The sequence below is a fragment of the Orycteropus afer genome, unplaced genomic scaffold, assembly GCF_000298275.1.
Source record: "Orycteropus afer afer isolate SDZICR_OR568_19922 unplaced genomic scaffold, OryAfe1.0 scaffold00027, whole genome shotgun sequence".
In the NCBI taxonomy this organism is placed as follows: Eukaryota; Metazoa; Chordata; class Mammalia; order Tubulidentata; family Orycteropodidae; genus Orycteropus; species Orycteropus afer.
The window spans coordinates 6134147-6148024 of record NW_006921614.1 but is presented as its reverse complement, the minus strand read 5'-3'; the positions used below and the strand labels follow the sequence as shown (position 1 = coordinate 6148024).

At 36.8% G+C, this 13878-nt stretch overlaps 1 protein-coding gene across 1 annotated transcript in view; it reads right to left on the bottom strand.

Annotated features, from left to right (window-relative positions):
* F13A1 (coagulation factor XIII A chain) overlaps positions 1–13878 on the bottom strand; it is a 275410-nt gene that overhangs the window by 120702 nt on the left and 140830 nt on the right. The window contains exon 6 of the mRNA XM_007935344.2: positions 694–868. Within this exon, the coding sequence (XP_007933535.1) occupies positions 694–868 (175 nt within the window). The remainder of the gene's footprint in view (positions 1–693; positions 869–13878) is intronic.

Below are 13878 nucleotides of genomic sequence, written 5' to 3'. Positions count from 1 at the left end.
TGGAATAAAAATTAGGAAGATATATTTACAAAACTTTTCAACAACAAACAATGTGCAAATAGCCACATTTATAAAACCTCTTAAAAAAGAAGCTATTGTTTATTAGTAATGTTTATTAGTTATTATTTAAAATTTAATATTTAGACATTTTTACAATGTGGATGTGACTGAAAAGAAAATGTCTATCATTTTCCCATATTCTTATTTGGCCTTTGTGACCCTCCACTTCTCTGGGTGTTTAGTGATGTATTTTCATTACTCTTTCTGTAAAAATTTTGCAGTCAAAAAGAAATTATGAGCATATTTGACACAGTATAATTTAATTATGAATTGATTACATTCTAGAAAATAAACAAAACCCACTGTCATTGAGTCAATTCCAACTCATAGCCACCATATAGAGCAGAACAGAACTGCCCCATAGGATTTCCAAGGCTGTAAATTTTTACAGAAGCAGACTGCCTCGTTTATCTCTCACAGAGTGGCTGATGAGTTTGAACTGCTGACCTTTTGATTAGCACTCAGATGCTTTAACCACTGGCCATCAGAATGCCTCTATACATCCCAGAATACTCAACTATAAATTCTATAAAGCCAACAGGGACTGATAGGTCTTTTTGCCAGGTTTTAGATAAAAAGCCCTGAAATAACATATTTTTTTACATTAAAAATTAATGATAATTGAATACTTACATGTGTTAAATACACCAGCAAAAACCCAGCACTGGCCATACCGAACTGGCTTCTCAGAACTCCGATATTCCAATAGGATGTCAACACTTCCTGTCCAGGCTGATGGAGGGATTCCATAAGCATAGACATTGTCCCAGGATCCGACAATGACACCTTCATCATCTTTGGCATTAACCTATGTGAAGCCACAAGTGGTGAGAAAGAAGAAAGTTCATTTAGATAAGCAGTCTTCAGACTATGCAAAGAAATTATCAGTGGTCAAGGTAAGGCTTCCAGTGCCTTCCATCTTTCCTGCATGATGAAAACAGTTCAACTTCTCATTTAATTTACTGTCCTGTTGTTAGAAAAAGTGATGCAATGATTAAGTGTACAAGGAGAAACCAAATAATCAAGGGTATCTCTTAAATGGCATATTATTGTAGTAAGGTTAGGTTGAATAAAACCACACCAAACTCACTGCAGTCGAGTTGGATCTGACTCATAGTGACCTCTATTTGGGTTTCTGAGGCGATATCACTATGGAAGTAGATTGCCCAACCTTCCTTCTGAGGAGTGGCTAGTGGGTTTGAACTGCCAGCCTTCTGGTTAGCAGTCAAATGCTTTAGGCACTATGCTGAAAAGTTGTAGCATCTTCTCCATATGACTGGGAGAAGATAAAAATTAAACACTTTGTTTGGGATAGATTAGAAAGGAAAAAGACATATGAGAGAAGAAAGCTTAGGCAGGGATTCTGTCTTGGCAAAAAGAGAATTCAAAATGGACAAATGAGAAATCAAGGGTCCAATTTTGACTTTTATGATGAGTGGCAGACTCTAATGAGTTGAAAAAAATTAACATGCGCCATCACTGAAACCATTAAGAGTTAAAAATAGTTACATGTGAACCTTGCAGAGTTTACTTCAAAGAAGTTAGATTAAAGAAGTATTGACTTTATGATTGTTTAATTTAAAGTAATTAAAATTTTATAGTTTAGTTAAAAGTATTTCCATTTACAAAAATGACCTGCGATATTATGGTTTAAAAATAGGAAGACTTAAGCAGAGAAGCGAACACTTGAGAAAATTTTGCTACACATTCAGAATATAGTCTCGTAGCAGCAGACCTACATTTCAGGAACAGAGATCGTTACATGTTTCAACAATCAAGCAAAGCAGTGACCTAACAGTTTGATGTGTCTTGTCATTTTTTTTCTGGAGCACTGCTGAATATTTCTCTCTTAGTATAAGTTTCATCATGTTTAATTATAGTGAATAGAATGTCTAGGTGGGGAGCAGTGGGAACTTTTTAAGAAACAAAAATTTTTATATGTTAACATGACAATTGTTTAAACTTGTTACTCAAAGTGTGGTCTATGGGTCAGACATTCCTTGGGAGCTTTTTAGAAAAGCAGAAACTCAGGCCTATCCATACATCTACTGAATCAGAATCTGCGTTTTACCAAGATCTCTGCTAGTGTATATTAGTTTGCAAAAAACACGCTTAGAGTTTGTGTAAGACATTAGTAAACATGATTGAAACAAGTGTCTTTGGCTTATGAAACCATAGAGAAATATAAAAATATGGTGAGTTTATATATGTCCACTGACCCACCAACTAGTAACTCAGCCTCAACATGGGCCCAGGAAGTTTGCTGAGTTTAGTTGTATAAGAGTTTGTTTTCCCCACTGGTTTGTGAGTTCTTTGAGAACAGAGATAAAATCTGTGTCTTTGTGACTTCTGGGAAATATTGGCAAAGGATAAGTGCTCAATAGTTGTTGAATAATCAATCTTTTATTTAATGAGTGTATGGACACTATAGATTCAAATAAGACCTTATCTTTGGAGAGATATAAACAAGAAACAATTGATTGACAATAATTGTTTGTATAAAAGGGAAAGATATACAGGTATAGGAGGCCTGAAGTAGGGTTTAATCAGTTCTATCAGGTTGGAGGGAGCAGTGGTGGTTGGGCTTAATAGTGGTGATGACATGCAAGCTGGGACTTGAGGGGATGACAGCCATGGGGGAACAGTTTGAATTAATGCTTGACAATGTGTCAGGTACCTGCTAGTAGCTTTGCATGAGCATCAAATACCAAAAACAAAACAAAACAAAACAAAAAACCCACAAACCCACTGCCAATGAGTTGATTCCAACTCATAGCAACCCCCATTGGGTTTCCAAGGCTATACATTTTTAGAGAAGTAGATTGCCTCATCTTCCTCCTGTGGAGCTGCTGGTGGGTTTGAATCACTGACTTCTGGTTAGCAGCCAAACGTCTTACCCACTATACCACCAGAGCTCCTTGAGTACCACATTTGTTGTTGTTGTTATGTGCCATCGAGTCGGGCCCGACTCATAGCGACCCCTCCTTGGGTGTCTGAGGCAGTATCACTACGGAAGTAGATTGCCCCATTTTCCTTCCAAGAAGTGGCTGGTGGGTTTGAACCGCCAGCCTTCTGGTTAGCAGTCAAGTGCCTTAGGCACTATGCTACCAGAGCTCCTAAGTGGGCAATATTAAACAAAACACTAGAAGAAAATATTTAACATGTATAATCTTATTCTACTGTGAATGACAAGCTTTCCACTGACACATATTTACTGTAGCACTGATCAACATTTCCCAAAGACAGTCCTGGGGAGTGTTCTATACAGAAAACTCCCATTCAGTTCTATTTAGACATACTAATCTCTTCCTTCAATGTGTCCAGTCAGTTTAAAGTGATGATGAGTTCTGATAATTACTCAGTTAATTATTCAATATAAAAAAGTAATTATTGGAGGCTTTTGAAGGACCTTGTTCAGTTACCTGTAAAATCATCCCTTTGATATAAACTTTTGACTTTAGGCTGTAGCTCCATGAAATAACTGAGGTGCAACAGGGCCTAGCCAACCATTTTGGCCTATTCATGATTAATACTTCTCACAGCAGATGAAATAATTATTGAAAAATCTGTATGTATTATAACCAAGTTTAAAAGTAACTAGGTGGGCTATGATATGATATGGTCATTGTGAGTAGGTAGATTCAGCTTTGAATTCATGTTAATATTCATTGTCACTGATAAGTAGAATAAGGTCTATGAATCTTATAGTTAAAAGGCCCTAAACTGTGGTTCTGAGAATGACTGTTAAACAGATAGGCATTAATAAGAATGGCTATTTATAGCATAAGGCTGAATCCAGTCAGCTAAGGGGACAGGTTAGGAAATAAAAGCTAGATAAATCACAACTCTCATTTATTAGCATTTGACCAGATTGGGTATTGTTTTCTAATTAGAACATTGATTTCTAGGGAGCACAGACACTGAAAGAGATAAATGTTTGCTAGCAGATGTAAAGGGTTAAAGTAATATCTCCTTTCCTAGCCAACAAGATATTCTTGTAGGACACTTCAAGGGCAACACCTGCTGATCCTTTTTCATGTTGCAACTAGCTGTTTGAATACTCTATCATGAATTTAGACTTTACCAGTGGCAGGATGAAATGTCTTGGCCATGAGTCAAGTAGACAGTATGAGCCTAGGACTATGGACAGGGAATATTACTCAACTTGATTAAATTGCCTCCTAAACACTTACAAAATTGAAAAAGTAAAAAAAGCAGCCCCTCCAAAGTCATTATCTACAACCTAAGTGGTATAACATAATGCAATATATTTCAAAATCAGGTGCCAAGAAAGGGAAGGAGGATTATGATATAGAGCAGAGAAGTAGTATGATTCAGCCCTTACCCCTAACAACCACATTTTCAGAAGCCCTACTGCAAGTCAACAAAATCCTGAGATTCCTCACGTATTTTACAACCAAGAAAAATTCTATTCTTTTTTTCTTTCCTGACCAGAATAGAGGAAACAATTATTGTGGAGAATTAGATACAAAAGAATCTCCATTTCTGTTAGAGGCAGAGACCATAGAAGTAAAATGGGAAAACGATTACAAAGTGTGACAGTATCCTCCAAGGGAATGAGATACCTCCAATTAGGTGGAGTGGATTCTGGAATGAGAAATTTACAGAATCTTAAAACAAAGATCAAAGTCCAAGTTTTCTATCAGAGATTGCTCATCTCTCCAGTTTCCCCAGTTCTCCTATGTCACTCTCTCTCAGGTACTAAAGATTAGATACAATGAAATACAGAAACCTCAAAATATAATTTAGAATAGAAAGCAAAGTAATCTTAGATTTGGAAGCAAGTCAAGATTGCATCTATACTATCTTAAAGAAAATAGAACACCGGGGCAAGAGCTCCACAAGAATGAGCATGAGTAAAAAGAAAAGAAGCAGTGATGGGAGAGAAAGAGAGAGAAGAGAGAATGCACATGTGAAAAAGAGAAAAAAATCATATCTGGAAGAAAACAAAATTAAGGAACAGAAAGAAACTTCTCTTACGACATTACAGATCTAAGAGAACAAATTGAGGATGAAAGCATATCATAACTGAACTAATAACAAATTAGAAACTGTAAGAAAGAGAATAGATATTGCTAGAAATAAAGTTAGTAACAGAAGAAAAGCTTGAGATAATTAAAGAAAATGCTGAAGAAAAAGATAGTTGAAATTACTGAAGTAGATTGACCAATCTTCCTTTGAGGAGTGGCTGGTGGGTTTGAACTGCCAGCCTTCTGGTTAGCAGTCAAATGCCTTAGGCACTACGTTACCAGAGCTCCCTAATAATTATGGAAGACAATTATGATACAGCATAAGGATAAATAGCATCCTTAAAATAGAGAACCCAACAAATGAAAAAAAATGTATATTCATGACATAATATAAGTAAATTTTACTTAAATGATGAAGAACTGAAATGATAGGTTGAAACAGCAATCTGTGCTCCATAATGCTTTGACTTTATATTTTTAGTGCTATCACAGAGTGGACACTAGATAAAATCTTGTTGAATGAATGGATGTGGTATCAGTGGAGGGTAGGTGTAGGCCACCTTTTAACATTTCTTTACCGGATCAAAGCAAATTGGTTTATCAAAATGCTAACAAATGTTTTTATTAAATAGACAAGTCATTTCTAAGATTTATGTAGAAATGCAAATGGTCTGGAATAACCAGAATAATTTGAAAAAGAACAAATTTGGAAGACTACCTAGTTTCAAGATTCAATGTAATGCTACAGTAATCAAGACAGTATAATACTATACTGGCATCAGAATGGACAAATAGACCAGTGGAACAAAATAGAGAGTCTAGAAATAGATCCACAGCTATACAGTCATTTAATTCTCAACAAAGTTGTCATTGGGGGAAATAATAGTATTTCCAACATATGAAAATTTTTCTTAACAGTCTTTGCAACAAATGATGCTAGAACAGATGGATAAACAGGGAAAATATAACTTGACCCCTACTTCACACCACACAGAAAGATAACTCAAGTTTGACAATAGACCTAAATACAAAAGCCAAAATTATAAAGCTTCTAAAAGAAAACAGAAGGGACTATATTTGTGATCTTGTGGAAAAAGCTACTTTTTTTTTTTTCCCAAATTTTGGTTAAAAAAAAAAGGGGGGACTTCATAAAATTTAAACACTTTTGTACCTTAAAATACACCATTAAGAAAATGTAACAATAAGCCAAACTTTGGGAGAAAAAAATATCCTCTATACATATATCTGACAAAGGACTTGTACCCAGACTATATATAAAGTAAGTACAACTCAATAATATGAAGACTAATAATCCAGTAAGAATCGGGCAAAGAGCAAAGACTTGAACAGATGCAACATAAAAGAAAGAACTGTGAATGACCAATAAATGCATGGAAAGGTGCTCAACATCATTGACCATCAGAGAAATGCAAATTAAAACCCAAATGAGATATGGCTATACATCCACTAAACCAAAAACCAAACTCACTGCCATCAAGTCGATTCCACTCATAGCGACCCCTCTTTGGGTTTCTGAGGCTGTATCTCTACGGAAACAGATTGCCCAATCTTCCTTCCGAGGAGTGGGTGGTGGGTTTGAACCTCCAGCCTTCTGGCTAGTAGTCAAATGCCTTAGGCACTATATCACCAAAGCTCCCATACATCCACTAGAATGACTAAAATTAAAAAGGCTGAAAACACCGAATTATGGGTGAAGCTGTGGATAAACCAAAACTCATATATTTTTGGCAAATATGTAAAAAAAAATCCACTTTTATTTATTCATTTTTTAAAATTTTGCTTTGGTTGCAGATTTACAGAGCAGAATTTGTTTCACATTCAACAGTTCATGCACATTTGATTTCATGCCCCGATTACCATCCCCAACTCTAGCCCACTCTCCTCCTCTCCCTTCCCTGTGACTACCCCCCTCCCTGTGCCCTTGTTAACTGTGCACTCCTGTCTGTCCAGCTTTCCCTCCATGTATTCATGCTGGTGCCCCATGGCTGATTGCACCAAGGGGTACATCTCCATAGAGTAGGTGGGTGGATTGCCCTGAGTTTGGTGTTCTGCATGTAAGTCTTTCTACTGTTGGACTGAGAGGCAGTCCTTGGGAGTGAGTCCTTTTCCAGGCCTGAAGGGCCATAGTCTTTGAGGTCTCACCAGACTCCATCCAACCAGTAACTCTGGTTATTATTGTAATTTTGAATTTGTTCCATATTTTTCCTCCCACTCTATCTGCAGTTTTAATATCTTCCTGAGTGGTTGGCATTGGTAGCTGGGCACCATCTAGTTCTGGTCTTTAGGTCCATTGTATCCTTGGACTAATTGTTTCCAAATTCCCTTGATTTTCTTCACTCTTTCTCACTTCAGACAAGAGGAGACCATTAGCTGCATCTTAGATGACTACTTGAAAGTTGTTTAGACCCCAGTTGCTACTCACCAAAGTAGATTGTGAAACAAGTTTTTATGTACTGTGTTGCACCAATTGAGCCTGATGTCCCCCAATACCATGGTCCTGAGTTGGCAGGCCTGGTGATTCTCTCTCCTGAGGTGTTTAATTGTCTCTGAGGGATTACTCCAACTCTGTCTTCTGTTGCATTTGTAATGATTGTGGGTATTTTGTATCACTAGTATCTATGCAAGATTATCTTCAGCTAAATCTATCATTGGTCTAGGGTACATACCTGCTCGCCAACCCCCATCTGATCTTCTCAGTTGTCTATGTGTTTATCTGTCGGCTGGTGTTTGGTGTTAATGGTAATGCTGTTGTTGTTGTTAGGTGTCATCAAGTCGTCTCCAACTCATAGCAACCCCATGTACAGCAGTATGAAACACTGCCTGGTCCTGCACCACCTCCACGGTCCATGCTATACCTGAGCCCATCGTTGTAGCTACTGTCAGTCCATCCTGTTGAGGATCTTCCCTTCCTTCGCTGACCTTCCACTTTACCGAGCATGATATTCCTCTCCAGGGAGTGATCTCTTCTTACAACATGACCAAAGTAGGTGAGACAAAGCCTAGCCATTCTCACCTCCAAGGAGCACTCTGGCTGTGCTTCCTTCAGGACAGATTTGTTAGTTCTTTTAGCACTCTATGGTATTTTCAGCATTCTTCGCCAGCACTACAACTTAAAAGCATTGATTCTTCTTTAGTCTTCCCTATTCATTGTCCAGTTCTCACATGCATATGAGGTGATTGAAAATATCATGGCTTGTGTCAGGCACACCTTAGTTCTCAAGACATCTTTGCTCTTCAGCACTTGAAAGAGATCTTTTGCAGCTGATTTGCCCAGTGCTATCCCAGTGTTCTTCCCTTTTCGTTTTCTAACTCCATGTTTTTGCACATTTCATTATAATAATTGACTTTGTCTTCTTGAGCTGCCCTTTGAAATCTTCTGTTCAGCTCTTTTATCCTATTGATTCTCCCATTTGCTTTAGCTATTCTCCATTCAAGAGCAAGTTGCAGAGTCTTTTCTGACATCCATTTTAGTCTTTTCTTCCTTTCCTGTCTTTTAAATGACCTTTTGCTTTCTTCATGGATGATGTTCTTGATGTCAATCCACAATTCTACTTTTTGGTCATTGGTGTTCAATGATCAAATCTATTCTTTAAATGGTCTCTAAATTCAAGAGGGATAGAATCAAGGTCACATTTTGGCTCTCATGGACTTCTTTTAATTGTCTTCAGCTTCAACTTGAACTTGTATATGAACAGTTAATGGTCTTTCCCACAATCAGCTCCTGGCCTTGTTTTGGCTGAAGATATTGAGCTTCTCCATAGCCTCTTGCCACAGATGTAGTCAATCTGATTACTGTATACTCCATCTGTGGAAGTCCATGTGTAAAGTCACCATTTGTGTTGCTGAAAAAAGGTATTTGCAATGAATAAGTCAGTGGTCTTGCAAAATTCTATCATGCAATCTCCAGTGTTATTTCTGTCACCAAGGCCAAATTTTCCAACTACCAGGGATTATTCTTTGTTTCCAACTTTCGTATTCCAATCACCAGTGCTAATCAGCACATTGTGATTGCATGTTTGGTCAATTTCAGACTGCAGAAGTTGATAAAAAATCTTCAATTTCCTCATCTTTGCCTTTAGTGGTTGCTGTGCAAATTTGAATAATAGTAGTATTAGCTGGCCTTCCTTGTAGGTGCATGGATATTATCCTATCACAGACAGTATTGCACTTCAGGATAGATCTTGAAAGTTTCTTTGTGATGATAAATTCCATACCATTCCTCTTCAATTTGTCATTCCTGGCATAGTAGACCATATGGTTGTCTCATTCAAAATGGCCAAAACCAGTCCATTTTAGCTCACTAATGTGTCATCAATCTTTATGTGTTCCATTTCATTTTTGACAACTTCCAATTTTCCTAGATTAATACTTTGTACACTTCATGTTCTGATTATTAATGGATGTTTGGATCTGTTTCTTCTCATTTTGAGTTGTGCCACATCAGCAAACAGAGGTCCTGACAGCTCTACTTTATCCATATTATTAAAGCTCTACTCTGATGAGGCAGCTCTTTCCCAGTTGTATCTTGAGTGCCTTCCAACCTGAGGGCTCATCTTCCAGCACTGTATTGAACAATGTTTCAGGGCTATTCATAAAGATTTCCAGTAATATATCAGACAATGTTTCACTGCTATTCATAAGGTTTTCACTGACCAATTCTTTAGGAAGTGGTTGGTCTCTTCCTTCTTCTGAGTCTGTCTCAACCTGGAAGCTCCACCAAAGCCCATCCACCACAGGCAACCCTGCTGGCATTTGAAACACCAATGGCACAGCCTCCAGCCTCACAGCAACATGCAAGCCACCACAGTATGACAAACTGACCGACAAATTCATGTCCCTTAGCTTCCTGCCTGGGGGGTCTCTCAGGTAATGCAGTATTGTGCATATACTAGTATTTGCCTCTGTTGTCTATATTAATATATAGACATGTTTCAATGTCCTCCCCTTCCCCAATGTGATCATGCCAGTCACAGACTATTTCCATACCATCCCTCCCCTTATCCAAATCAGCATGTGGCTCCCAACTAGTTCAAAATGTTCCCTCCCCTTCCTTCCCATCCCTGGTAACCTACAAAGTGAGTCCCTTCCTAAGCAAAATCTTCCTTGACTTATTACAGTAATAGGCTCATATAATATTTCTGCGATTGACTTATTTCACTCAGCATATTGTCCTCCTGATTCATCCACATTGTGAGATGATTTGTGTATTCTTCGTTATTCTTTAATGTAACATAGTATTCTATTGTGTGAATGTACTATAATTTGGTTATCCATTCATCTGTTGATAAGCATTTAGGTTTTTTCTGTCTTTTTGCTGTAGTGAATTGTGCTATGATGAACATGAGTGTGCATACGTCTGTTCATGTCCTGTCTCTCACTTCTTTAGGATATATTCTTAGTAATGGAATTGCTGGCTCAAATGGTATTTCTATTTTCAGTTTTTCGAGGAAATGCCATACCAGTTTCCACAATGATTGTACCATTTTACAGTCCCACCAGCAGTGTATAAGAGTTCCAATCTCTCTGCAACCTCACCAGTATTTTTATTTTCTGTCTTGTTGAATTTTGCTATTATTGCTCTTGTGAGATGATATCTCATCATTGTTTTGATTTGCATCTCTTTAATGATGCAAAGGCTAATGATTGTGAGCATTTCCTCATGTATTTGTTGGCCGCCAGTATATCACCTTTACTGAAGTGTCTGTTCATGTCCCTTGCCTGTTTTTGAATTGGATTGCTTGTCTTCTTGGCATTGAGGTGTTGAAGTTTTCTATACATTTTAGAAATAAGTCCTTTGTCAGATATGTATAGGCAAATGTTTTCTCCCAATCAGTAGGTTCTCTTTTTACCCTTTTGGAGAAGTCTTTTGATGCACATAAGAATTTAACTTTTAAAAGGTCCCAGTCATCTAGCTTCTCTTCCACCTCCTGTGCATTCTGAGTTATGGTTAAAGTCTATTTATGCTGTAAATTAGGGCCCTTAGATTTGCCCCTATTTTATCTGTGATGAACTTTATAGTTTTGGGTTTTACATTTAAATCTTTGCTCCAACTTGAGTTAGTTTTTGTGTATGGGGTGAGGTATGGGTCTTGTTTAATTTTTCTTCAAGTGGATATCCCATTTTGCCAGCACCGTTTGTTAAAGAGGCTACCTCTTCCCATTTAATAAATAAAGGTTAATTTAATAAAGGTTTTGGTCCTTTGTCAAAGACCAGTTGTCCACAGATGGATGGGTCTATTTCTGGACTTTTGATTTTGTTCCATTGGTCTATCTGTGTATCATTGTACCAGTATCATGCTGTTTTAACCACTGTGGTTGTATAGTAGACCTCCCACTTTGTTGTTGTTCTTCAGTAGTGCTCTGTGAGACCTCCCACTTTGTTGTTGTTCTTCAGTAGTGCTCAGTTTATCTGAGGTCTCTTTCCTTTCCATATGTAGTAAAAAAATGTTGTTAGTATCTTGATCGAGATTGGATTAAATGTGTAGATTGCTTTGGATAGTATTGACATTTTCTCAGTATTCAGTCTTCCTGTCTATGAACAAGGCAAGTTCTTCCATTTATGTAGATCCCTTGTAGTTTCTTGTAGTAGTATTTTATATTTTTCTTTGTATAGGTCTTTTGTGTGTCTGGTAAGATTTATTCTTAGATATTTTATCTTTTCAGTAGCTATTATAAATGGTATTGTTTTCCTTATTTCCTTTTCATAGGCCTTTTTGTTGATGTAGAGGAATCCAAATGATTTTTGTATGTTGACCTTTTAACCTGTCACTTTGCTGAACCTCTTTATTAAAAATAACAAAAAACAAACTCACTGCCTTTGAGTCGGATCTGACCCATAGAGACCCCTCTCGAGTTTCCAAGGCAGTATAACTATGGAAGTAGATTGCCCAACCTTTCTTCTGAGCTTTTTTATTAGTTTCAATAGCTTTGTGCCTAAGTCTCTTGGGTTTTCTATGTATAGGATGGTGTCATCCATAAATAGAGATAGCTTTACTTTCTTTTTGCCAATTTGCATGCCTTTTGTGTCTCTTTCTTGCTTCATTGCTCTGGCTAGGACTTCCAATACAATGTTAAATTAGAAGTGGATAGAGGGCATCTTTGATTCCTGTTCTCAAGAGGGAATGCTTTGAGTGTCTCTCTGTTAATGATAATGTTGGCCATTGGCTTTACATAAATGCCCTTTATTATGTTGAGGAATTTCCCTTCTATCCTTATTTTGCTGAGAGTTCTGAACAGGAATAGGTGCTGGATTTTATCAAATACCTTTTCTGCATCAATTGATATGATCACTTGGTTCTTTTGTTTTGTTTTGTTTATGTAGTGGATTATATTGATTGTTTTCTGGTGTTGAACCATCCTTCTATACCAGGTACTAATCCCACTTGGTCAGGATGCATTATTTTTTTGATATGTTGCTGGATTCTGTTGAGTAGGATTTTTGCATCTATATTCATGAGGGATGTTCATCTTAGTTTTCCTTTTTAGTGGTGTCTTTCCCTGGTTTTGGTATCAGTGTTATGCTTTCTTCATAAAATGAATTTGGGAGTATTCCATCTTTTTCTATATTCTGGAATAGTTTGAGTAATTAGTAATATAGGTGTCAACTCTTCCCTGAATGTTTGGTAAAATTCTCCAGTAAAGCCATCTGGGCCAGTTTTTTTTTAATGATGTGCTCAATTTCTTCTTTTGTTAATGGTCTGTTCAGGTATTCTGTCTCTGACAGGGATAGTTTAGGTAGGTCTTGCATTTCTAGAAACTTGTCCATCTCTTCTAGGTTCTCGAAGCTGTTGGAGTACAGCTCTTCATAATATTCTGTCAATATCTTTTTATTTTAGTTGGTTCTGTTGTGATGCCTACCTTTTAGTTTATCATTTGTGTTATTTGCATCTTCTCTTTCTTTTCCTTTGTTAAATTTGCTGGTGGTTTGTCAATTTTGTTAATCTTTTTAAAGAAGCAGCTTCTTGTTTTGTTGATTTTCTTTTTTGTTTGTTTGTTTGTTTTCTGTTTCATTTATTTCTACTCTGATCTTTATTATTTCCTTATTTGTGGACATTGTAAGATTCTTTTGTTGTTCTTTTTCTAGTTGCTGGAGTTGTTGAGTTAGAATGTTGATTTTGTTTCTTTTATCGTTTATGAGTGTGCATTTATTGGCATAAATTTACCTTGGAGTACTGCATTTGCTGTGTCCCATAGGTTTTGGTAAGATGTATCTTCATTCTTGTTTGTTTGTAGGATTTTTTTTTTCAATTTCACACTTTATATTTCTTTTGTTACCCACTTGTTACCCACTTTATTTCATCTGTAAGTTTTTGAGCAGTGTATTATTCAATTTCCACATGTTTATTACTTTTTCCTTGATCTTCCTATTATTGATTTCTAACTTTATAGCATTGTGGTACAAGAAGATGCTTTGTAGTATTTCAATTTTTTTTTTTTTTAATTTATTGAGGTTTGTTTTATGTCTTAACATATACCTATTCTGGAGAATGATCCATGTGCACTGGAGAAGAATGTGAATTGTGTTTTTGTTGGGTGTAGTGCTCTGTGTATGTCTATGAGGTTGAGTTGGTTGATTGAGTTTTTGAGTTCTTCTGTATCTTTGAGTTTTTTCTAGCTGTTCTGTCCCTCCTTGAAAGTGGTGTGTTACAATAGAATATTATGTAACACTAAAGAATAATGTAGAATCTGCAAAACACTGCATAATGTAGATGAACTTGGAGGACATTATGCTGAGTGAAATAAGTCAGTCACAAAAGGACAAATATTGTATTAGTCCATTATTGTAAAAGTTAAGGAAAGGTTTAACT